Source organism: Amblyomma mixtum, chromosome 1 (assembly GCF_055824585.1).
Source record: "Amblyomma mixtum isolate Tamu chromosome 1, ASM5582458v1, whole genome shotgun sequence".
NCBI classification, from domain to species: Eukaryota; Metazoa; Arthropoda; class Arachnida; order Ixodida; family Ixodidae; genus Amblyomma; species Amblyomma mixtum.
In genome coordinates, this window is record NC_143012.1 from 30385800 (window position 1) to 30412746 (window position 26947).

Consider the following 26947-nt stretch of genomic DNA (forward strand, 5'->3'; position numbering starts at 1 on the left):
GCGAACCGTGCCGCATCACCGCTAGTCATTTGTGTAATGCGGCGAAGCCTGCCGCCTGCCATCCGGGCACAGTTTGGCGCTGGGGAGTTCGATATACCCGTTTCAAGAAACCGCGTTCGATATATGAAATAGAAATTGCATGAATTAGTCAAAAATATTTACGAAGAGTTCGATATAGCCAATAATTCGTAATATCCGTGTTCGTTATATCGAGGTTTGACTGTACATTCTCATTTCATTTTGAAGCACAATTTGCCTTTCTAGCTGCTTTCTAAAGGAGCGTGTAAGCGATCAGTCTAAGATCTGTCATTGTCCTGTTCTACATTACTACCATTACCTGATTTGTCATGAAACAGATAGGCGCGATAGGCGAGGGATGTGCAGATGACCAGTCTGTGAAACCTGCCATAACCTGAACAGTTTTTCTTTAAATGCAGCAACAGCTCCTACTTTTTGGTCCTGTGATTGAAAAACTGAACCAACCTTTCTTTGGGAACTTTGGGCCGAACCAGCCCAACTAGGAATTTTTTTTGGCTAGTAAGGACAGCTTCAATGCCTCTGCAGTGTACTGCTGAGGGCTTCCACGATAAAAACCTTTTTATACCTACCCAGCATCGGGTACCAGCCACTGGTTGGGAGAAGATTCCGTATCATGTCGTGGAAGCCGTGTAGAAACCGAACTCTTGAACACCTTCAACCCTGTGCAGAAAAAATGAGTACAGTAATGAAGAAAGCAATTGTGTGCATCTGCGAACCTCTCATCTTAGGTTTTACCCCGCAGCTCACCACTCATGGAACATCTTGTCCAAGCATAGTACTTGGAAGACATCTGCGATGCCAGCCTGTTTGCTTACCATTTGGTCTGGCATTTCTAAAGGTCTGCACCCTTTGTCAAAAGTAAACAGCCAAAGAGTGTTATTTCACGTAATGGTGCAGCTTGTTACGCATTGCCAGCTTGCTAAACCTCTTAAAAGGTGGGGAGCAGCTCTTGGCCCCGAATGCTACAAGAGCCCACACTACATGGCTTAGAAGCAAACCGTTTTTCTTATTGAGGCTTCGTTTCGTCTTCACTGTGCAATATGAAAGCATGCTGTCAGTACCAATCCAAAAGTTGCTCAACATTCGAGCCCATAATCATTCTTGTTCTGTTCTATGCAACAAAAGAATCTCGCCCAATATCACCACACTGAACAAGTTAACGTATGGTGGCAGTCATACAATTCTAAATCTATGCTGCCAGATCTCAATTTTCAATGAAACTAGCCTATTTGTTATTGCACATTGCGAAGTGGTATTGCACCAATGTCCATGTAGTAACAACACTGAGCAGCTTGTCATGCGATACACAAAAACATGGTCTACATGCTGAGATCACATCGGAAGCCACAGACAATGGGTGAAGCTGAGTACTCTCACCTTGCCCCACCGTTAGTGTTTAACACCGGTCACGCCATCGGCCCGAGGAACTTCTGGCAGTGGGAGCCTTGTGGGCAGTAAAATATTTTGTTCCTTTGTTAGGAGCATCCTTGCACTCACTTGCTAAGTCATCCCAAAGCTGTTCTCTCTTGTACATCTTCAGCTGTACATCTTCAGCTGTACATCTTCAGCTGTACATCTTCAGCTGTACATCTTCAGCTGTACATCTTCAGCTGTACATCTTCAGCTGTACATCTTCAGCTGTACATCTTCAGCTGTACATCTTCAGCTGTACATCTTCAGCTGTACATCTTCAGCTGTACATCTTCAGCTTGGAATCTTCAGCTTGGAATCTTCAGCTTGGAATCTTCAGCTTGGAATCTTCAGCTTGGAATCTTCAGCTTGGAATCTTCAGCTTGGAATCTTCAGCTTGGAATCTGCATATCGCACAGGGAGACACGATATGAACCACTACACAAACTTCCTTCACACTTTTATGAAAACGCTCCAATTCCTGGTTATAGCTTAAATCTGCTGAACAGCAAATACATACTAACAGCCTAAATGAATTTAGTGTTCATTTCATCTCCTTTTACTTCATGGAGTTTATGTGTACGTGCCGACGAATGGGGTCCATTTCAGAAGTGAAATGCTATGCAAGAACTCTGGGAACAGGTACCCAGGTAGCACTGAAACGTTACAATAATGTTTTTCATTTAGGTCCAACGTTCACGCATTGTTCCTAATGTCATTTTTCTGATGTTTCGGAAACGTTACGAATTAACATGATAATCTTGCCCTACCCTAATTAAATGTTTCAACAGCACAAATTTTTCTAAAATGGTAAAAAAACCTTGCTAGTGCCTACAGGCCCGCCAAGACCCGCAAGGACCAACAAGGGCAACGATCGAGTCCTACAATACACCACAATCATTACATATGTACATGCAACACAAGCTTATAAGAATGCCATAATATAAGGGTGCTGCATGAGTGAGCGGTGCATGGATAATAAGCAGTCTTCTAAAAAAAATAATGGGCCGATGCGCGTGATTTATGGTAGGTGCAATCTAAGATTTATTACAAAGTACTAAGATTTGAAGAAATCTTTACTTTGAGAACAGTGGGAAAAGCTCTGGGGCATGATTCTTGAATTATATTTGCAGTGTGGTTTTAGAGTTATGATTTCAACGTTATAGTAAGAACAATATTAGAACATGTATCGGTTTGACCATGAAATTAATGCTTTCAAAACAGCATGGAAGATGATGTGTTAGCTTTATAACATTAAAATAATGTTCTATGCTGCCTGTAGCCTTATAAACTGCAGTCTAGCAGTCAAAACAGTACTCTATGCAAGAAGGCTGTTTCTATTTGTATAACGAAATTGAGGACAGTCGGCAATATTTTGTCACATGCATGTTTTCATTGCATGCAGTTTTTCGCGTGAAGACTGGAAAGGGCAATGCAGAACAGACACTAAAATCAAAACAATTGGTTGACGATTATGCTGCTTGGTAATCCGATTTTTGAGTGCAACTGCTGCAGTATTTGAACCGTTGGTGACTGCACATGGAACACGCAGTGGCGAATGAGGTGGCTCTAGGTTTCGGCTTGAGCCGTGCGCTCAGTGATCCACCGGCGGCTCGCGGTACTCTGGCGCAATCTCTTAGCGAGCGGCAGCTGCAACTGGCACCCCTCACGACACAATTGCCGCATAGTACCTTACCGATGAGGTCATTGACCAGACGGTGCGCGGCTACTCTGGTGTCGATGCCACACAGCCAGTCTTTACGCTACCACTGTACCGCTGTTGTACGCTACCACTGTACCGCTTCGCTATCACTGTCTTTCATCCTCTGCACTCGGTTACACCAACGACGGCGAGGCACGCAACTCAAGCTGGGAGCAGACTTCAGTTGCTTCAGTGCCTCACTGGTTTGTCCCACGAGGCCGTCCATAAGAGATTCAGCTTCCGCTGCAAAACTTGCTGAAAGCAGCGTCCCCCCTTAAGTTAAACATGCATTACCAAGTAAACAACAGAACACAATCCACGAGCAAAAGGAAGGGGCACCTTGTCTTTTCCCATCGCACTGTGTTGTGGCTTTGAACCCACGTCCTCTACACTGTGCCTCTGTATTTCCTCTTATCCTAACCCTTCTGCATTGCACCTCTACAGCACAATGCTTTCCCTCTCGGTCTTACCACCCTACACTGCAGTGCTGTCTCCTTGCACTGTCGCAGGTGCTATTTCCTCCCTTTCTACCCCCTCTTCCTTTCCTGCGCTCCTTGTTGCGCAGACATCTGTGCCAATATTGCACATTTGGGAGCACCGTATTGCAGTAAACAAGACACTTAAGGAAAGCTTAAGAGAAAGCAATCAGCAGTGTTGATCATGGACAAAGTGAACCTCGCCACAGGGCTGGGCTGGTGTCCGTTCACTGCTGAAGCTGTTCATTGCTGAGTTGCGCTCCAGGACAGACTGACCTGCTCCGTGGTAGGGCTCTGCAGATGGGGTCGCTACGCAGTGGTGCCACACTTCATAAAAGGACACTGCCATCGCCAGCAGGGTACCAACCAGGAGGACATAGGCTGAAAGTCCACTGTAAGGGGATGGCATGTATCAGTGGTGCATGGGGCAGGGGTTGCTAGCAATCAAATGAGTGTTGTCAACCAATTCCCCTCCCACAATTCCCCTTCCTCCTTTGTTCTTAAGCCCAGGCACCGAACAGCCCCATCCGCTAACACTCTCTTGGCAAATAGCAGCGCCCAGTTAGTAGTTTTGCATAGTTGCTCAAGAGATCCCTTCTAGACCCCTAATAAGACCCTCACTGTAGTGAAAACGGTACCGCACACATTTCTGGCTAAGTGTGGCTGCTTATGCTTCCATCTGTGTCCGCTATGTTTATCCTACAGCACTCATGTTCCATTACGTTCAGGTCTGGAACAAAGTAGCCTGTACATGCCATGCTAAGTTTGCTGCTGCCAGCTGCCAGGCTGAACCACTATGCATGGGCTTTTCAAGAATGGTTTACTCTACCCAATGCAGCCATTGATCCTAATGGCGCCAAAGCAGATTGACCTTCAAGATGCTTGTGCACTCACCCATTGACCATAGTGCGGGTGCCCTGTGCCGTGTGACATGTGCATCGGTGCTGCAGCCAAAGGCTGGATAGCGGGTCCTGGCTGTTGGTATTGAACTGCACCTGGCCATTGGTGCCTGGAAACGGGGCTACTTGGATGTAAGATAGATCCAGGAACGAGTGTTGGCGGAGAAACGAAGTGGGATGTAGCTCCCTGCACGAGCTCTGTCCCCACTGCGTCCTGTGGCGTCCTCAGGGGCTGCACTACAGCGACTGTGGGTGATGGCGCAGTGGCATTTTGTGCCACGACGTGATGATCACCCGGCATGCGGCATGTATCGCGATGCCGGTCTTGTAGCCTGCTTCGCGCCCTTCCCCTTCCTCGATTTGGATGCGGTGCTCCCGAGGGGTGTGCCTGGAAGGCAGTGCCACGCAATGGCAGCGGTGCTCCAAGAGTGAGATCCTGGTGATCTGCAACACCGTAGAAAAGTGGGCCCATGTGATTCAGTGCTCGGTCCAGTAAATCAACTAATGCGCTGTGGTACTGCAGCTTTCTGCTGTGCACTGGGCTACTATTGAAAAGGCTGCAAATCACAAACTGCACTTCAAAGCTCCCCTTGCATGTGCGGCTCGTCATCACCTCGGCAAGCAGCTATTCATTAACCTTTCCAGGGTTCGAACAGCCGAAGGCATTCTGGCCAATGTGAGAAAATTTGGTGCTATTTATCACTGCTGCAGTCATGTTCAAAGGTGAAAATTCTGAAGGTTCAAAGATGGCAAGCCTCATCTGGCATTGCGCGACTGCAGCACAAAACACGCGATTGTTCCAGCTATGGGCTGCCTTACTTCAGTGAAACCCACGAATTTTAATGTTATTTCAGATTGCAGAGGAATCTATGGAAAGCAAACAGATTTTTAAAGCATTAGCTCTTACAGCTCGTTCCTCAGTTTCACATTGTGTCCACAGCACCACCTGCCTCAGTTGGCAGGTGTCAAAAAGGAGAGAGGGAAGGTCTGAGAGGGAAGAGGAATGGGGTGTGATGGAAGGAAAAGTGAAGTAGTGACTACAAGGAATCCTCTCCACTCTTAAGAGCACAGTGCAGAAATCATCGATTGGCCCAATGGCTCCACTGTCCATCTCAACTCCGGAGAGAGGGGGGTTCAGTTTGAAACCCCCTGCCCAGCGCCCAACTTTCTTAGGGGTGTACACTTGGAAGAGACATCGCAAGCTCCGCTGTGCCCTTTCAGGAGCAAACCTAGTTTCGAACAAAGCTGGTTCATGTGACCATGTTCACAAGAGTTCACATGCTCTCTATCCATGTTCTCTATCCATGTGACCATGTTAACATGCGCTCTATCTAGCATGTCTAATAGCTGTACAGGTTAACTGCCACTGCTGTTTGGAGTCTTTCGAAGCATGTTCACTTCACAGTACCTATCACTGCATTTCTGGGCAAGTCCGGATTACCTCCGGCTGTCTGACTATGAAAGAAAAAAAAAATGTTGGAAAAATTTATTTTTAATAACCACAGCTAATGCTGGAACATTTGCATGACATACTCATAACCATCCTGCGATTTTTGTGCAGTTTCTGAATAGATGCATAGCAAAAAATCTCCCCAAGACAACCGTAAACGTAGAAAAATTCCCCTTTACTATTCCACAAAGACCATAACTTGCATGCGTTGCTTCGGCCTGGCAAGAGAGTGGTAACCTGCAGGTGTTCTCGCTTGCAACATTAATTTAGGATCATTCTTTCATGATCATGAAAGTTCTTTCGGGGGCACAAGGGTTATGAACAGGCATGGAGAAACAGTTTCTGATCTTCTCGTGCGCTGAATGGTCAACTGAGGGTGCTGTGTGCAGTTTATTGTTGGTATTCTTTCACAGCACGCTGTAATTTTCTGAAGTCCTCCACATGAATGTTAGTTATATGAATGCTTAACTAACAGTGCCAGGTATCAAACAGCAAAGCGGGACCAATATTTTGTAAAACCTGGGTGGAAAGTGATTTCACACCAGTAGTGGCCCAAAGAAGTTGCCTGGAAAGTGTGTAGCTGACAAGGCCATGACATTACCATGCTTTCACTATCAAACTATCCCGCGATCCCCTTTCAGTTTCACATACTTAACCCTTTGAGGGTCGAATTATTTTGAAGAAAACTTTCCCAGGTGGTCAAATTACTTTATTGCGGATCTTGAATCTACAAAATGTATATAATCGAGAATAAATAGTAAAAAAAAAATTAGGAACAGTACTTTGGTGACAGCATCACTCACAACTGGAAAATGTTCAATAGAATAGAATAGCAACGGTGATAAGCAAGCTAAGAGCAGCGCCAATATAGATAGAAATCAACTTCGGCAGCCCCTGCAAGATAGTGCTGACAAAAAGAAAACTCAAATTTCGCGCGGCTCCGTTGCGATCACGCGACGAAACCAAAACTACAAAAGGGGTGTTGCCGCAGTCTGTGCCGCCGCACTAAAGCTAGACATAAGTTCTGCTTATCTCCGTAAGAAGGCAGCACAAAATTCAAACACTTCTTGTAAGTCCTAAGAGGTGGCAGCACCCCCCAGTGAGCATGCATTGTTCTTTTGGCGCAAAATTTCAAACGGAAGATCGAAACCGTACCCGTACGGCAAAGACCTTGCAGGACAGAAAACCGCCGCCGTACATATACGGCAAAAACCTTCAAAGGGTTAAGCTGAGTAACCGGTTGCATGACAAGGTCAACACTTTATATACCAAGCGGTGCACTTACCCTGGGGTGATGCAGCCACTTCCTGCTGTAGAGGGCGCACTTGGTCGTGGCAACCAGGCTGTTTATTACACAAAGCACGACCGTTCGTATGGCGTCGATCAGTGGACACGTGCTCTGTGCCAGGGTGCTGGCAGTCGTCCACAGCACAGCTGGCAACATGATGTGGCTGAGTGGCCCGCCCCCTTCCACCTCGTGAAATTGGTTGCAGGGGTTGCTGGAGCTGCAGCTCATCTCTGAAAACATCCGTGCGAAGCTGAGGTCACTTTTGTATACTCCACAGCGCAATGTCTGCCCAACAACATCAGCCACGTCAACATGATCGTAGTAGCCTTTAATGTAGCCAATGAATGGAACACATACGGGCAGACGGGGGGCTTCAGCATAAGAGTGAACTTAGTGCCTCCGTATTATACTCGGCAGACTTTTAAAATGTATTACAATTACAGTACTCCCTAATGCGAAATTTGAGATAGCTCTGTCTGCATCGGCAGCGCGAATGGCAGGGTGCTCTCGGCGGCAGCACTGAGCCTCTGCTTGCACAGCTTGTTTAGCAGCAGCGGCAAATGAACGACTTCCACCAGTTGTGTCCCGCATAGTTCAGAAAGAGCTGGTTGAGACTATTTTGTATTGTTTATAACTTGTATTGCTTAAGACTGTTTATAATAGGAAGACAATGCTTAGAGTGGTGTAGCAGACACGGACTATCTATCGTCTGCAGCACATTTCACACCACCGCCCACCCATGGAGCAGAGCATAGCACAACTGTGAGGAGCCAGCGTGTGGGTGCGCGTGGACGTGTGCCGCCACAGACAGACCTCCGCTCCCCAAACCACCCTACCTCCGCTCATGCATCGGTGACTGGGGCTTTAGGCGCGCCCGCTCCACCACTCTGGTGTCATCTATGAGCAAGCGGCAGTACACTTGTTCACTCGGTTACGCCGACAGCGACGCAGCTCGACCATTGAACAGACACTTAAGCGCTGCGCTATGAAATAAATCAGCATGTGCATGTTGTATTCACATTTCATGCTGAAGCACAATTGGCCTTCCCAGCTGCACATATATTGTTATGTCGTGCAAAAGATTTCATGAGAAACAGAACTCCGAGAGCAGAGTGTTAACGATCAGTCTAGGAAGTGCCATTTCCTGCACTTTTTTTTTTTAAATGCAACAACAACTCCCACTACTTTTGGTTTAGTGTCCTTTGATTGAAGTGACTACGTTCTGGTACCCACTTTGGGCGAGCTGGAAGAGACACTAAATATGATAGTATCATTTTATTTTGCTAGCAAGGATGCTTTTTCTGTCTGTCATGGATGCATGCAGCACTATGCTGCGAAGTCCTTGTCATACTCACCGAGCATCGTTCACCAGGTGCTGGTTGCGGCTGCCTGTGGCCCTCCTGCGACTGCGACGCTCAGGAGTGGGTGTACATTCCACCACATCATGGCCGTGGTCATTGGATGGCCGTTCACCAGTCACTGGCTGCTGGTTACAGGACTGCTTCTGAAATGATGCAGCCACCTATATTGAGCTCATACAACTAGACAAGCATAGAGCAAATGAAAAACGAAGAACGAAATATTTGAACAGAATTGCCTTTCTGGTTGGGAGTAACTTACAGTAAACTTTGCTATGGTTTGTGCAAGCAAAGTGTTCTCATTTTAAGAAGTTTCCATGTTTCAGAGCCGGCCCAGCTCCTTTACGCAGCTAACAGTACAAGGAATAAACTCTGCATTACATTCACCACACAAATAGCACTTGGATAAGGGCTGCCAGCTTTCTGACTAGCCTTGTCTTCCGCATCATGAGTTACCTTAAGTGCTAGTAAAGATTAAGATTGCAAGGAAAACTCTTGGGCAATTCTTGGTGTGTCGTTAACGGCCAAGCATTCATTGTAAGATATAACTGAGGTGAGATATCTGAGGCCCACGCAAGGAAATTTGTTGTATTCGAGTTGGCATACCTCATGCACTTTGCCGCGGGCACCAGGCTGTTTGGAAGACGAAGCATGACTGTTCATATGGCGCCGATCAACGGATACACGGTCTGTGTCAGAGCGCCTGCATTCGTCCACTCCACGGCTTGCAGCATGATGCTGCCGATTGGCCCGTCTCCTTCCACTCTGTGAAATCGGCTGCAGGGGTTCCTCGATCTGCAGCCCATCTCTGAAAACAGCCATGCGAGCCTGAGGTCACCTTATGTACTCCACAGCACACCGAGCACCTAACAACATCAACCGTGTCAACACAAGTTCTGTACACATTTAAAGTAGCCAGTGAACAGAACACATGCGGGCTAAGGGGGGGAGAGAGAGAGAGAGAAAAGGACGGAAAGGCAGGGAGGTTAACCAGGCGATGCCCAGTTGGCTACCCTACACTTGGGGAGGGGAACAAAGGGGAAAAAAGGAAAAAGAGCGGCAAGGAAATGAGTCTTCTAAGTGACCAGCGACCACTATGTCACAGGGACAGAGGGCGCACACTGAAAACTTAAAGATTATAGGCGGGAATGCAACCCTGAGTCCCTTAGGAAATTCAGGAGCGCTTTCACCGCTTTCCGTTGTCTGGAAGGTTGTGTCCAAGGCCCCAGCTTCAGCACAAAAGTAGTGAGCTGAAGTAGACTTGGCAGATGTGAAGATGAAATGGTCTATTCAAATTGGAACTAACCATCAATTGGCATGTGCATGACGCATTCACATTTCATGTTGACGCACAATTTGCCTTTCCAGCTGCAATTATTTGTTCGGAAGTGAGCAGCGGAGAATGAAGGGGCACAGACAGAAGACAGTGTGTCCCTTTGTTCTCCGCTGTTCACTTCCAAACGGATAACCAACATGCCCAAGCTGCTGTTGTGGCATATTTCTGTATGTCATGCAAACCAGGTTTCACGTGCAACGGAGCTCTGTACGAGAGGAGAGGAATGTTCTAACAAGCCTGCGAGATCTGCCATAACCTGAGCAGTTTTTCTTTAAAGGGATACTGAAGCAAAATCTGAGAATTGAACAAAAAGGCTGAATATAGATTCTCGGAATGTGATTACACTGAAATCTAGTCGTCACTGTGCATATTTTTCAGCGGATGGTTTTATTTTCGATGTTTCATGAGCGCGCGCCAAGCCCTCCCGGTCGGCGCGAGGTGGAAAGCGTGACGTCATGGCACCCTCCCGCGGCAGCAAATATGGCGGCGCCCTTCGATGCATGAAACCTCCCTTCGGACTGGTTGCGTCGTTGTTACTGGCTTCTTCAGCGCGTTCACTGGCCATAAATGGGCCACCAGTCTTTCGCTTCATCTGCTGTTGCACATAAGAAAACTTAAGAGTAATAAATTTGCTTTATTTTTTATTTAGAGTGATGATTCTGCCCCCTTTAGGCTAAGAGGGGTGTCGGTTTGTTGACAACAATGCTTCCCCTCCTAACCTCCAGATGGCGCCACTAGTGTGAACGTCGTCGGGCTTCTGTTTTAAAAGCGAGAATGCTAGAAATGGCACAAGGTCCGGACAAAGTAGCTGCATTTAGCGGACGTAAGCGTGCATAATGTTATGGTATGTAGACAGCATCGATTAACATTTTGACATATCTGTGTACGCCGTGAGCAGACGACAGATATAGAAAAGCCGCGAGTAGCGATGGCAATCGTGCTTCTGCGGGAACGGTGGGCGCGCGGGTGTTACGACGTCTAGTCACAGCTTCCACAGGCGGCCACCAGGTGCAATGATACGGCAATAAATCGCGAAAAAAAGCATGTTATTCGCCTTTTTCGCTACAATGCTTGTCATATTTATCAATTTTAGCAGTCAAGCTTTTGTTTACATGCAAAAGAGCAGCTCCAAAAGTTTGGTTCAGTATCCCTTTAAATGCAGCAACAACTCCCGCATTCAGGTTCTAAAGGATGATAATGTGACACCCACTTGAGGCGAAACCAGCCCAACTAGAAATGAGAATACCAAGGCCGATAAGAATATCTTTTTTTTGGCTGGCAAGGACACCTTCGCTGTTACTATGGCATGATGCTTAGGGCTTCCACGACAAACGTCTTGTTATACGTACCCAAAGTCAGCCAGCAGCCGGCGGTTGCGAGATTTCGTAGCCTGTCGCGGGAGCTCTGCAGGAACTGACTTCTTGAACGTCTTCAGCCCTGTGGAGAAGGCGTCCAAGATGCCAGTCCACTCTGCAAGTGGCGTGCAGAAAGAACAAGCATGATAAAAAGTGAGCACTCGGTTTGAAACTCACCATTCCTGAGGAAGCATAATAATTTAGTGGTTCAGTGAACCTGTAGGCCGAAATCTGCACTACAAGCCGTATTTTCCAGTGTATAAGACGCACCCTTGTATAAGACGCACCCGCCATATATGAAGGCTCTCATTGAAAAAGTTGGTATATAAGACGCACCCAAATTTACCCACTTAGTCTAGTGAGGGTTAATTAAACACGCTTGCTCGACCATCGCGAAATGAACCATGGATGGACTCATCTGATCGCATAAAAGCTCCGTAGGCCCGCAGCCCGATTTCCGTTTTCGGTAGCATAATCGACCGCAGATAATTTGAACTTTGCGGTGTAGCTCTTGTGCAACTTCGGTGGCATACTGTAGCCAGGCCGAGCACGACAGGTGTAGGTAGTGGAAAACACACGCCGAAGTCACCAACACAGACGTAATACGTACACGGATGCGAAATTGCAAAGAATGACTAAAAAAGGACGCCGGCTTGGCTTGTTTTGACAATGGCGAGAAGCGCGACTGTCGCCATCTTTTGGAATTTCACATTACTTTTGCTTGCGCCTCCGAAACGACCGCGTGTTTGCGATTCTGGAAGTCGTCATCCTCGCCGTTTCATGATAAAGTTCACCTAAAAAAAAGTTGCGCACGGCGGTCCCCGTATTGAAGTGTTAACCGTGTTACTACCGCATCATTGGTAGTGATATTTTTTCGGTGAAAAAAGCTTGAGCATGAACCTGAGTAATCTCTGAACTCGCAAAAAAACGAAAAATTCGCATATAAGACGCACCCTTGTATAGGACGCACCAGCAAGATTTTTGACAAAAAACCGCGTCTTATACACCGGAAAATACGGTAACCCTTGCAGCTCACCATTTGCGGAACGTCTTGTCTGTGCATAGTACAGCAAACATCCACAATGCCAGTCTGTTTGCCTCGAAACAAACTCCTTTGCTAGCCACTTAATCTGGAGTGTCTAAATATATGCACACTTTGCCGAAAGTAAAAATCAGATACTTCAAGTAATGCTAGGAAACTTGTTATACATCGCCAGCCTGTGAAATCTCTTGGGGGCGACGAGGAACTCTTCCGTGATTTCTATAAGGGTCCCCACTATACGGCTTATAGATTTGGATTTGATAATGGCTGCACCTATTATGTAGTTCCTATCATTTTCAGCCCTAATTTTTTATATCGAGAAAAGTTCCCCTGGTTCCTGTGGTTCTGCCATGTACTGTAGGGGACAAAACTCTCCAGGACGCATTGCAAGTCATGAGTTCTACATGGCCATGTGCGACATTCATGAGCTTAAAAAAGGTACAAAATTGCTGCAAAAAAGAACATTAGAGTTGTGTTCGGTGTAGATAGTATAAAATTTCAGATACAAGTCCGCTGTTCGAGGTTGCGGATTGCAAGTAAAGACTACCTAATTCAGTTAAGAAGTTGGGTTCTTTTGTGGATGGAATTATTGAATCAGGCGGAAGGAAGTGCTAAGGTTGAAGTGGAAACATGCTGAAAGTCGAATTCACATTCTCCGGGGTGTGGCGATGAAATGATGACCATGGCAAGATCTGGCACAGCTTTTCAACAATTATGCTTTTAGTGTGTCCTGGAGACTTGTACCATTGTACAATCAAGATCAATATATATGCCTCCCAATGTTCAAATTTTCTAGAAGGCTGAACCATGTGCATGAGTGTAGATGGCGTAGTGGTTGCTCTACAGTTCATCTCCACTGTGTATATACACACACGCACACACACTCATACATATACACTTATACTTACATACATGCATATATACTACATGCATGCATGCATACATACATACATGCATACATACATACATGCATACATACATACATGCATGCATGTATGTATGTGTGTATGTACATGCATACATGCATGTATGCATGTATGGAAGACCGATCTTCTTCAGGAGAAGATCGGTCTTCCAATCGAAACGTCGAGTTGAATACATATGTTTCCTTTAACGAAGTGTATACATTGCTATATACATATAGATGCATATACATACATATACATATATAGCAGACATGGAAAGGGGAATGAGGGAATGAAAAAGCGCATTTCTAAAAGTTTTGTTTTACACAGAACATCCGAGTCAATTTGGAAGGCGGGAGCAGCTTGGCGTGGTTGAAAGAATGAATGCGTGAAGTCACACTCACTCTTCTGAATCAGTCCTTTGCCAATGTCACGATTCAGGTTGAATGGGTCTGAAAATAAAACCACATATCATAACTTTATTATCAGGCATTAAGCATGTGTTCTGGTTATCCTAGACAGGAAAAGTCCCGACTGGTTGGAGGGAGACATCTATGCAGTGAAAATGCTAAACACTCGTGAAAAATTCACACAGGAAAATTAAAGGCAAAACGGCTGCATAAATACACCTCAGTGACTGCCAATCAGTTTCGAGGGTACAGCCAATCGATCCCGTGTATATTGAACCAGGATATATCAAATTATTGGCTACATCAAACACTCAGTACATCAAATTAAGCCGGTCGTTCGATGTATCGAAACAGCGCACTGCACCCCTGCAAATGGGGCTTTTCCTAAGGCGCTTTTCTATCACATTTCGCGTGCGGAGACAGGTCTGCTGCCCAGCCTTGGGCACCTACCGGGGATAACGTGGGGATAGCTTGAAGGTGGTGTTCGGTCCCTTGCACTGATTTTCCAAGCCAAATAGCTGCTATGCGGGAAAGCCAACCTATGTAATGCATAGGGATGGCCATCGCTTACTTGCCGAAAGTGTTACGCGAACAAAGCGTGGCCTAATGAAGTGGCTTAATTAAGTGTGGCTTATTGAATTAATGAAGTTATAATGCACTCGTAACAGAATTAGACACCTTATGATAGGCAGTGGCTTGTTCCAAAGCTCTGTCCTCTGCTGCTTGGATGCAAAGCAGTCTATGCCTAGCAACAACTAGCGAGGGTTGAGCTGCCAGAACCTGGGCATACAACACTTCGTAGTGTGGGTGTATTATATTCTTGCTTCTAGGTCACACACAATCTTATCTACAGCCATTTTTATTGCCGATATATCGAACTATTTTGTGATCCCATTATAGTTTGATATATCCCGACACGAGCGTATCTGAGTATTTACGTTTTGCTGATATTTGCATGGCCAGACAGGAAACCTGGTTCTCGGTAACCAGTATCGCAGTAATATACTGTGTGTCGGCCTATTATTTTGGAAGAGATGGAAACCATACTGGTCCAACTTCATGCTCCACAAAATTGGATTATCCTTCAGATTGGTGCAACACCTGGCATTTTAATGCAATATTATTATAAGCCTCATTCGAAAAAAATGCGTCATCGGTTATAACTTTCGCCCATTGTGTGGAGAGAAGTCATGTGGCAACATCAGAAGTGCTGTCACTTCCGGCAAAGGCATGAACAGCTATAATGCTATCACATTGCCATCACAGGTGTCCCTGTGAATTTCTCAGCCATCATCATTACAAAAACAAAGTGAAGATGTGCACTGTCCCCATGCATTAAAATGCTGGTAAATAATGCCATTTGTCATGGCTTCCAGGAACACAACGACTCACCTTCAATGGCAAGGAACTTGGTAGACCACCCTTTACCAAGCTTTGTCAGTGTCTCCCTCTGGCGGATGCTGATGACTTGCGTCTGGTAGTCGAAATTCGTGTAGTATTCTAGCATCCCCAGCCAGAGGTCGTCGGCCGACTGGTTGTTCTGGCCGTACCCACTCCACACGGCTTGCTACGGAAGCAATGAGAACGATAAGGGTCTTAGTCAGCAGGCGAGCTCACACAGCACAATGCAATTTGCCTGGCACCATAAATTAGGCCACTTGGCACAACAGCATTGCAGCTCCTGTGACATTTCAAGTGACCACCAAAGTAGGGGCGCTGTCTCTCGCCATGCAATATATTTGGGATTCTGTCTAGAACATATCTTGATCAATGCCAAAAGTGCATGCTTAGAGCAGGAAAATAAAGTTGTAGTATGGGCTTTTATTGCAGACCCATTCATCCTGAACAATCATATTGGCAGAGGGCTTATCGAGGATTGAGTAAGTTTGCCGTTTCATTTCCATTATGCACTTATACCTTCAGTCACGCCAATTTTATCCCTCCTTCATATTTTTCTTGGATGTTCTGTGCAAAAAATTTGAACGGGACACCTGAGCTCCACATTGAGGGTATGACACGATAGCTTTAAGGGGTTAATGCCCACATATGCTGCATTGGTCATTCTCTATTTTACATTCATAGATTGCTTAGAGTCATAATACCACTCATGGTGCATTAATGCAATGGTTATGCGATGAGCCATTGCCCTGCGATGGCAGTTGCTGGCACCGGTGTGGCTTGCGAGACCCAGGTTGCTCTTACCCAGCGACCCATCGTTAATTTAACTGCCACCTGCCATGGTGGTCAGTTTGCTCACATCCGGTAGGAAGATTGTGATGACACCACAAGGTCGCTTGACCTAGGTTGCTTCTCTGGAGATTTTTTGCTAAAAGCGCCGTCACCGGATTTCCTGCAGATAGGCAGTCTTAACATTTATGCGTTAAAACAAAAATAACCTCGTGCTAAGATTGCGAGAAGCGCATGGTCGGCTGGCTTCTTTGGGTCACTTGACCCTTGAGGAAAAGCCTATCTGTGTGTCTCTTCTTGTGTCAGTTTTATATCTTGTTCTTGCTAGCTGCATTTTATTTGCGGGTGCTGCAAGGCAGGCAACATCACTTACCAGGTGGTCTAGTTCATCGAAGAACCACACATTCCATCCTTCGACCTCCGTTAGTGGCTTCTCGGCTCCCTCTGAGTACAGCTGCAATCCAGCAGAAAGAGCCACTTAGGAGTTACCTAGGTGCATGTCTGGTCATCCAGGGAAACATCAGCACCCATCCCAACACAAGTGCAAGCAGATAGATGGATGACATTGATGTTAATATATAAAAAAAAGAACCATATCATCTACAACATAAGGCACGGGGCTCAAAGAAAGGGATCGATTGCCCGGACATGGGTATTGACACCGGTTTTGAAGTATTCAAGTGGCACTGAGACAAGCAACACTGCACTAAATCATAATGAATATTATTTCGTTATGTTGCAGTCAGTTGGCTAGCCAATATGTTCGACAAGAGGGCTTGTTTTGCCTAAGGCAATTCTGACGAGGACAAGGCATTGGTCAAAGCAAGGCCAGCGGATTGGCCTTGCTAAATCTAAATCGCTGTTGACGAAGTTAAACCTATGGCCATTGGCAGCAAATTTGCTGTGGCAGAGCGTTGTCACACACGACTGACTGGCTTCAGCAATGCGCTTGCTTAAGGGAGTTGGTACATTGTTAACATCAAAACAAGCAAATGGTGCAACGAGAATGAGAAAGTTCCTAGTTGGCACTACTATTTCTTGTGCATAGCTTGAGTACTACTACCGTGCCAAGGTTATGCGAGACAAAGGGTGGAAATGCAATATTGCGGGCTAGCATCCATGCTCACCTCCTGGAGCACCGGGAGGACTGGTGGCTCGCACTGCTGAAGATAGTAGATCACCAGGAGGATGAAGCCAAAGGATGCCAAGCCACCTGTGGCAGCATCAGCAAGGCCTTCATCCTTGTAGATGTTCTAAAAGAGGCCCAGAAGGAATCGAGATGAGCACAGTGCACTTCTTGAACCGGGGACCATTCCTTACCCTGGAAAACACACCCCTAGAATCCGCATTTGGTTTTGTATAGCTACGCCCAAGCTAGGGGTATGCTTTCATATGTAGGGACAGTAGAATTGGCAGTACCAACACTGTGTGCAGACACTGATAATACTATGTTGAAAAAGCCATATATTTACCTCTAAATACCTATTAAGAATTCTAGCCTTCCTTAAACACCTGGTGTGTGTTAGTGAGTGAGTGAGTGTGAGAGTGAGTGTGAGAGAGTGTGAGAGAGTGTGTGTGTGAGAGAGTGAGTGTGTGTGTGTGAGAGAGTGAGTGTGTGTGTGAGAGTGAGTGTGTGTGTGAGAGTGAGTGTGTGTGTGAGAGTGAGTGTGTGAGAGTGAGTGTGTGAGAGTGTGTGCGTGTGAGTGAGTGTGAGAGAGAGTGTGAGTGAGAGTGTGTGTGTGCGTGCGCGCGCGCGCATATATACACTCACATATAACAACAAACATACCTTTACAAAGTGCTTTATTGTGTATCCAAGCACTCGCACCCTGGTGTCAATTTCACTGTATTTCTTCAACAGTTTTGTGTTGTAACAAGCCTGCAATGAGAAAGAAAGTGAAAACCAATTTCTCATGCTTCTTTATAAAGCTACACAGGAAGCAGACGCTTTCTGCTTTTGTACATGCAAATAGTGGAATTCCAGCACCGAACTTAATGTCTTATAATCAAAAGTTTGACATGTTTTTATTCGTTTCAAATTTGCAGTTAAGGTTGTCCCCACCTTCTCCCACCGCTCCAAATCATATTAATGGTATTAATCATTTTTCGTCCTCATTGTGGGATATGGAAGTGCACTATCAGTAGAGATAGAAAATTTGCTCAGTAATCCATCCCATAATCATTCTATGCAACAAAAGGATCTCATCACAAGATTGCCATATCGCATTGGTGAGAACATATTGTAGTGACGACACAAGCCTAAATCTAGCTAGTAAGATCTGTTTTCAGCGAAACTAGCCTCTTTGTCCCTTCAAACTAGTAATCACACTGAGCAGTGTTTCGTGCGATACGTACGAGCGTGTTCCAAAAGCTCAGGTCGCACTGGAAGCCACTCTGATTATGGATGAAACTGACTAGTTTCACTTTTCCCCACAGCTGGGGCTTGACATCGGTCACGCAGTGTGCCCGTCTCAGCTTGTTGATCACATTTCGGACGAGCTTTTCAGAGTTGGGGCCCTGTGGGAGTAAAATACATTGTTCCTTTGTTGGGAGTGTCCTTGCACATTGTCTTGCTAAGACAAATGGATGCTAGTTTCATCTGCTCACCTCGGTCCCATGGCTGTCGCCAGAAGTTAGACATAAGTCTATGTCACTGTTTTTCAACGCAAAGCCGTTGCACGAGGACCCAAACATCGTAAGCACCACACCTGCATATCACGGAAATAAACATGAAATGAAGCACTGCTCAAACTTTCAGTTTGGCTTAAATCGCAGCACATTGCTTCACACTGTCACGGAAAGCAAGCTGTGGGATGCCTGCTTACACTGAAAGTCTGCAGAACAGCAAGTGCATACAGTCAGCCTCAGTCAGTTCAGCCTTGCTTTCAGTTTTTTTTTATTACATTCATCCTTCATTGAAGTGCAGAACATAATGAACAAAAATTATGGGGGGACTTAATCACCATATTATGCGACGACAGTGTGTTGCTGTGAGGTCTCTTTGCTTTTACTTTTTTCATAGGCCTAGTCACTTTCATTTTGCCATGTCATTGTTTGTTAGAATTGGTCGTTAGAATTGGTGCCAACTGTGCCAGGTGGCAAATGCACACATAAACACCACTGCTCTGGACGCTGCTTTTTTTTTTTTTCAGCCATGAGTCTTCTAACACATTGCATTAAAATAAATGCACGTGAAATCTCGCGCCAACCGTTCACAGTAAACCCCTGTTACTGGATGCCGTGACCGTGGAGAAACGTTTTGCGATCACGTGGTGGCGCAGTGGTTAAGACGCTTGTGTACTGAGCCGGAGTACCCGAGTTCGAACCCAACTGCAACGGCTGTACTGTGCTGGAGGCAAAACACAAAAGGTTCTCTGTGCTGCGCAGTGTCAGTGCACGTTAAAGATCCCTAGGTGGTCGAAACTGTTCCAGAGAGAACTCCTCTACAACGCTGGATTACAGTGCGTGTGTCAGCTGTGTTCACTCGTTTTGATCATAGACGTTCATATCATGACAGTTCGTGTTTTATTGTCTCAAAACTTATGCATGGTTCGGCCAGATTTCTAGTAACGCAGCCCCGGCAAATAGATAGCCTGCGTGGATAGTCAAGGTCAAACGCCACAGCACCTTCGCTACATGGAGTTCACCAGTGTAGTCGCTTCAGTAGGCTCGGGATGCATTGGGGAATTGAGAAACTGTGTAATATACTGGGGAATTCTCTACGTGGAGATTCGTTACATACTGATTTAACTGCATTACATTGTGTGTGCAGTGCAAGCACTAAATGCCCATAACTTGCTTATAGTTAAAATATTTAAAAATTTTCCAGAGCAAGCAATGTTTATGCAATCTTCGCACGTTCACTGCATCATTTGTCACCAGTGGGTCCCATCAGATATGCAAGCGGTGAGGCCGCAAATACCAAGTCTTGCGATGAAGTTTCAAATAGCCCGCGAAGAGCACACATGCAATGCGACTGTTGCTACCTGCTGATGGGTCTCCAAAAATTTATTCCTCAGTGAACGTGTTGAGTGCTTAATATTGTCGATAGACAACGACAAAGACAGTGCTGGGCTCGTGCACAGAGCGCAAAGAGGACGAAGTGTGTTGTGTGCGCCGTGGGCCGGCAGTGGTTCGACTGAGCTGCTGTCAGCTATCTCTCTGTGACTACTCCTTGTGTGCGTACATTTACGTAACAATATCAAGGAACTTAACGCATTCACTGCGGCAGACTCTCAGCTGTACTTTGAAACATCAGCCATAGCATGCAGCAAAGCATGAAATCAAAGCTCTCAGAGTTTAGAAACAGCTTACTGCACTTCAGTCCTATCAAAACACTCTAGTCGTATTTTACTCGCATGTTTAACTCTGTAATTGACGTGACCTGCTCATAAGATTTGTATGTTCAGTTTAGCAACGACAAGATACAGCTTCAAGTTCAAGACAGTGAAATGCTGCAACAGGCCATCGTTGTTTTTGGAAAATGTTGCACATACCTAATTACAGCAACAAAGAATAAGTTCCAACAAACATCTCTCTGCAACTGCAGCCCATATATCATCATGCATATTTCTCTGCAGGCACGCACACACCTAAAACCATGTGAACATGACACTTCAATGGCTGTCTGACCCGAGGTCTCAGCCTTACCTGGAAAGACCTCCTGCAGGAAGCGCTGCAGCCACTTGACCAACCGTTGACGAGATTTCAGCTCATCCTTTGATGGGCAACATTGATCTGCAGGACAAAGTAGAACCATCCCGAAGAGCCATTTAGCCATGCGTTCCTGTGGCTGAGTCTTAACATGCATGGTTGTCAAAAAAGTTGGAACTATTTGGAACTTCCAAAACACAATTGGAATTGCAGTCGCTTTCCAATTCATTTCAATAATGCTTTCGTAAGTTCCCATTTTGTTTGTTTTCTTTTAATAGGATATATACAACCTAGACAGGGTCATTAGGAACAGTTATTTTTCCAATCCTATTGCAGTATAATCTGCTGCACTGAATGACAGATCTTGGTCATCACAAGAAGGTGACTGTGCCTCAGGGAGTAACACAGGGTGGCAAGAAATGGAATTAAAATCATTATATTACCTGACCATACGTGTTTATTCCTGCCAATCAAGACAAGGCACGCAACATCAGATAATCTGCATGAGCACAAAGGGTTCCTTTGATGGGAAAAGTGGCTTCCAGGTTCGCCTTCCAGTTGGTTCGAGATAAGCACTAGCAGCTGTTGATGGCACACCGAAAAAGCGAGTCAGCTGGCGTTTATCACGGAACCAACAGCAGTGCAAAGTGAGCTCTGTATTTGGCAGCGCTAGCTTTCCAGGTCGCCAATGTTGTGAGCGGAAAATCAGATGGCCCACCTGCCGCCTAGGTCACGCGACCTTGTGACGTAATAGCCTGCCCACCGTGGTAGGTGGCAATTAAACTAATAATTGGTTGCAGGTGGTTGCTCGAGAAGAGCAACCTGGGTTTCAAGCTGGTGGCTGTATTTGAAAGAGGCACCTGCCGGGGCAATGACGCATCACTTAACTGGTGCACCTCTGCACCAGAAGTGCTACGAGGACTTCCCGTGACCTATGAATGGGAAGTACAGAATGATGAATTCCGTATATATGGCATGTAGGCACGACGTTGGCGACAGAGGGATACTTGCGGGGAGGGATCTCGAACACTACTGCATTGTGCTTTTAAGGGTAGGTTAAACACCATTCCCCCAAGATCCCCTAAACACCCTTCCATAAGAACAGTATTCGTGTCTGCGAAGTAATACGCAAAGAGGACCCTAGGCTGCTGAAGGGTTCCATTAGCGCTATCGCGTAGTATTCTTAAAGGTGTATCCAGACGGCGGACCACAGACCTGTTTTGGCCCGCGAACTAGCGTTCACGTGGGATCTAGCGTCCGATCTACGAGGTCCGAACACGTTCCGCGGACCGAATCGCGCGAAAAATGCGAGGACATTTTTCCTGGCGGCGGCCACGTCAGTCTTTTTAGGCAGTCGTACTACCACTGCTATCATTCTGTGCGCCAAGGCGACACCTGCGAAAGTAGTGTTGCGCGCACTGTCAATATGTAAGCCTGGTGGGACAAAGCTTACAGTTTACTTTTCACCTTCAGTACAGCGTTATGGCTCGTTTACACTTGACCATGAAAGCGAGCGCCACGTCGCCGCTCGCGGCGTACACAGATATGGTTAGAAAAGAACAATTAACGTTGCCTACGTACCGCTAATCGCAAGTATTTTGCGGGACATTACACCAATTTTCACATTTCCCCACGTTTAGTTCAGCGCATGCAAACACGGGCAACGATAAGCTCAGCCTAGTGGCGCTATCTGGTTGTTAGGACGGGAACCATTTCTGTCAACAAACTTACGCTCCTTTTAAGCCTATAGATGCGTCACAATCGTCACTCTAAGTAAAAAACTATGCAAATTTTTCACTCATAAGTTTTCTTATGGGCGAGATGAGACCAAGCGAAAGATCGGTGCCCCATTTATGGCCAATGCCCGCAGTGAAAGAAGCAGTAACAATGACGAATCCGAAGCGCGCCGCCACGTTTGTCGCCGTAGGAATGCAGCTTGCTCCTCGCCGCGGCAGAAATCGGTCCCGGACCGATCGAGCTTTCCGCTGAGTATTTAGGCGGAATCCCTGCCGTAGCTACGCATTCCGCTTGCCCTCGCCGTCGAATGCCGAAGCGTGAACGCGCCATGAGAAGAGCGCTGCTGCAAGCGAACAACGGAGTTTTTCACTTGGCCCGCCTTGTCCCCTGCTCTTTTGGTCCGTTGTGTGGATGCTGTCGCTGGACAGGCCCGGCTGGGCCACGCGCGGTCGACCCCACGTGACCAGTCCGCGGATCAGTCCGTGGCACGCCGTCTGGTTTCAAAGCGGACCTCAAGTTTTTTTGTTTTTTTTTTTTTTGTCATATAACAAGAGCTACGCTACCTCGTCGGAAGCTACTCGGTAGGACCATTTTTTTATGGCTCTCGACAACGTTTATATTCCCACCTATGCCTTTAAAAACATAATTAAGAAAAACGTGGAAAGAAAAAAAATACTGGCCGGTACTTCACATAACTACCCGCAACAGTCGTCTGTTTCCAATTCGAAAGAACGCTTTAGTTTTCAAATGCATTTTGGCTGATTTTTAGGCGATCCGTCTCAGTTGAGACAGCTGTACCATCCTCTTAACGCCACTTGCTCCTGAACTGAGCTTTACATGCATGATTCACTATCATGATGTCACGTGCAAACCATAACTTTGTCGTTTTACTTCACTACAACGCTCAAGTGATTCTGCCTCAAAACCCGAAACGATAACTAATCAAGAGGCAGTGGTCATATTGCAGTTCTTTATGTCACCCGTGACCCACTCGATCGTAGTCGCCACAGCCATCCTTCGGCTGTTCATACCCAAAAGCATGACAGAAGAAATTAGAGTATAAATTATTGACCTGTCGCTGGGTAATAGCACGCGTTGATCCATGAACATTGTCTTACGCATCACTACGAAGGACAAAACACGCAACCGAAGTTTTACCTTTATACCGGCTAAAACAGCGCGCACGCTTCATGCCCATTCCGGGACCCAGAAATTGTCGACCCTTTTTCCAAACTGTCTCCGACTGCAAGTTGCCAAACACAACATCAAAAGGGAACAATATAGGAACCTGGACTCACCCGGGTCGACCAAGGTGTACTCCTGCTTGTCGAGTTCAAGGAAAACTGGTGACTCCGTTCGGCTGGGTCCTCCCGCTCCTGCAATCGGGTTCAGGACGCATTAAACCGCATCCTCGTCTCTCGAGACACGCGAGAACGATTCCTCCGCCATATGGCAGATACCGAGCTCACACGTCATGCTCCATGGTCAAGAAGCTTATCGTGTGGGCTCCGCCCTGACGTGCAGGCATAATTAAAGGCAGCATTGTCACGTGGCCGGATGAGGACACAAGTGCAAATGCGGACGGAGACTGTCGTGGAAATGAAACTTCTTATTTGACTGACTTGCGCCCGAAAACGGAATACAACTCGGCGGCGGCGATCGCAGCTAGTTGGCTCTGCTATCTAAGGGTTAAGAATGCTTGTCGTTCTCAGCCGAGTTCAATTTACGGGTGTCGAAGAACCTACGCGATAAAGGGCGGGACGCACAGATAACAATCTCGACTGTCGCGGAAACTACTGGGCACGGTGATAATCTTGCGAGGGTAATATGGTCGCCTCTGGCGTGACAAACAAAATAAGGCGCGCGATGGCGGCCTTGAACGAGGATCAAATAATAAAAATTTTATTGCAGAGATTTGCGGCATCCTCCTTCCCCCTTCCGTTTCAAGTAAGCATCGGTCCGATGACTGAACCGGAAACCAAGGCAACCTAAAAAACAGCCAAAGAACTCTGATATTGAGAGTGGCAGTGAAAATTTTTAGTAGGAGAGGGCTGAATAAGGACTTGGCCGTGGAGCCAAACCTGTTCAAGAGCCGACATGTGGAGTCATGGCACATCCGGCTCACAAAGGCGGCGATTAATAGAACTCCAGGAACGCTCCCCTCCTCGTACCTTAGTGGACTCCGCCACGTGCTGACAAATGCAGAGAGAAGGCAACACCCCGCTGCTGCTGGCACACTTTAGTCACCCCTGAAGAAGGGACCGAGTTAGTCCCGAAACGTTGGGCAAGATTAAAATAGTCGTTGGCGTCAGTTTTTTCTCTCAACTACCTCAGAAACCCAACCAGACGGACCTCCGCCGAAGATGTTTTCGTTCAGATGCTTTAGTTAACTGGCTAACTACTTAACATGATTCACCTGTGAGTTACTGCTACTTGATAGTGAATTTTTATGGCGCTAGGGCATGTGCGGCCAAAAAGCGCCATGGCACAAGATATTTTCGTTTGCTCAAGGTGGGGTCAAATACTCACTTCCAAAGCATTTCACCCTGATTAAGCCGAAAACCAGGCCAGGGAAAGCTTGTACCCATTGTACCACAGGTGTGTACCCGGTGGCACTGGGATCGAACCCCGAACCTCCCTCATGCGAAGCGGATGTTCAACCACATTGGTAAGTTACTACAAACTGACCAACAATTTTATGATGTTCAGTGCTACTTGGGCGGCAGTTGATTAATGGAATCGTCTAATTCAGCTAATTTTGAAGGACCACTTAACGTCGAGCACTCAGCCTTTGAAAAGGGCTTCACAAGAGAGAGGAAGCGTGCTAAATCCTCAGCATTCGGCGTGGCAGGTAGCGGCAAACACAAGCGCGTATCTATATAGCTCGAGTTATTGATCGATTCGCTCTCGCCCTGCCATAAGCTTGCCGTCCCGGTTACCTCAATTGGTAGAGCGACTGCTCCGGTGAAAGCGGTGGTCCCGGGTTCGAACCCCAGACCAGGAAGAATTTTATGCGAAGCATATTACTAGAGCTACACTACAGCGGTGGAGCTACCATTGACCTTTAGCGTGACCACGTGACAACATGACGTCATAGCAGAGGAGAGATGGGCTGCCGGCTCGCGCGGTCGGCCGCGGCGGTGGAGGCTCCACATCAGAGGCGCTGCAGCTGACCACGTGACGCTACAGCACCGGTATAAAGCTGAGCTTGCCTCGCTCTCCGGGCACTTACGAGGCGGCCAGGTGTTGAGATGCCGCCTAGAAGCAGGGCTGATTTGAACGAGAAGCGAAAGCTTCAGCGTGCCACAGAGACCGATGAAGAGCGGGATGAACGTCTGGCTAAGCGGCGTGCTCAATATGCGGCTCGGCGACAACGTTCTACAACAACTGATGAACAAAGCGAGGAACTTTACCAAGCCTAGCCATCAATATGCTTCGCATCTGACTAGGCTTAACATTAGCTAAGCCTCATTCATTTTTTCTTTAACTACGAAGTTTCTCAGAAAGCTATGTAGCTTTCCTTTGCAGCCGTATGGCTGCGCTCGGGTGGACATCAGTGAGTAATTACTCCCTTATTACAAATCAACTCCACCTTGGGGGATTCCCCTAAACATTTGGTCAGCGCGGAACATTATAATAATGTTATAAAACTTATGTAAGTCTTAGAAACGTTACATGTTGCAATAAAACAATACGGTAATGATAACATTTACAAATAAATATTATATGTAATAGCAAAAAAGCGTCTCGGGCCCGCCTTTATTCTTGGTGTTCAATTTACTGCCGCAGTTCCAGTCGGATTTTCCTTTGATGACCCTGTCCCGCAAAAAATTGTCTCCAAGTGACCAAGACAAACTAAGCACTAATTTACAAGTAGTACAAAAATTGCTGTTGCCAGTCTATACCGCGAATGTTCAGCCAGCGAGGACGCTACGTCGCGGGTAACCCATTTGAAGATCTGGAAAATTCTGTAACGTTTGGCGTTCCGGTTTCAGTATAAAATTATGTCGTTTTCATCTCATCTTCTGGGGTTCCAAAGAGCATGTCATGTACGGCCACGCGTCGAAGTGAGCAGTTGTGGCGAGCTGCAGTTTATCAATAATTTTCTCGAGATACTCGGCTTACACCAATACCTTACACTCTGGAGTATGATATCTGCGGAAAGCTTTTTTTTTTTCAACTTCTAAATGGCATCCATATATCTCTCTTTGAGTTTGTCCCAAATCTAAAGCGTCATGGGAATGGCGTGTCTCCTTTAGGAGGAAACGACCCATGCTTAAGAAATTGATCCAGGAGTTGTTCGACTTACCGGAAGGATGGTTAGGATTAGATTCAGCGGCGGCGGGCATCGCTGCGGCCTGGTTTGCCGATGTCCGGACCATGTTCTCTGCTGGCTGCCAAGAGTAACCGTCGAATTGCTCAGTTCACTTTGCCGGGCCAGCTAGGTCGTCGTAGTCGGTCTTCGGAGGCACACTGGCGTCGTTCTTCCGATGGACAGCTGTATCCGCTCGATCGTCCGCGCAAATATATATGGTGTCTACCCTTTCTCCCCCTCCCCAACCCCCAACAGTTTTTTTAACGCGTGGAGGACGATAGCGAGTGAATTTTCTTGTCACATATCGATAAGCGTCAATGACTTCTTAGGAGTGATTAAGTTGTGGGAGTGATGTCCTCCAAACGAGTCAGAAAGTGAGTTGGAT

The 26947-nt window shown here is 46.5% G+C and overlaps 1 protein-coding gene across 1 annotated transcript; it reads right to left on the reverse strand.

Moving 5' to 3' along the window:
• Nucleotides 1-693: 693 nt before the first annotated feature.
• On the reverse strand, nt 694-26629 carry LOC149365942 (uncharacterized). The gene is made up of 16 exons (XM_089569464.1): nt 26557-26629; nt 23546-23623; nt 20508-20594; nt 18465-18565; nt 18213-18374; nt 17647-17736; nt 16985-17110; nt 16231-16311; nt 15063-15237; nt 13665-13712; nt 11308-11428; nt 9229-9430; nt 8620-8786; nt 7262-7494; nt 4522-4970; nt 694-699 (listed from the first exon to the last, which is right to left on the reverse strand). The coding sequence occupies exons 1-16, from the start codon at nt 26627-26629 to the stop codon at nt 694-696; spliced, it is 2199 nt and encodes a 732-aa protein (XP_089425590.1).
• Nucleotides 26630-26947: the final 318 nt, after the last annotated feature.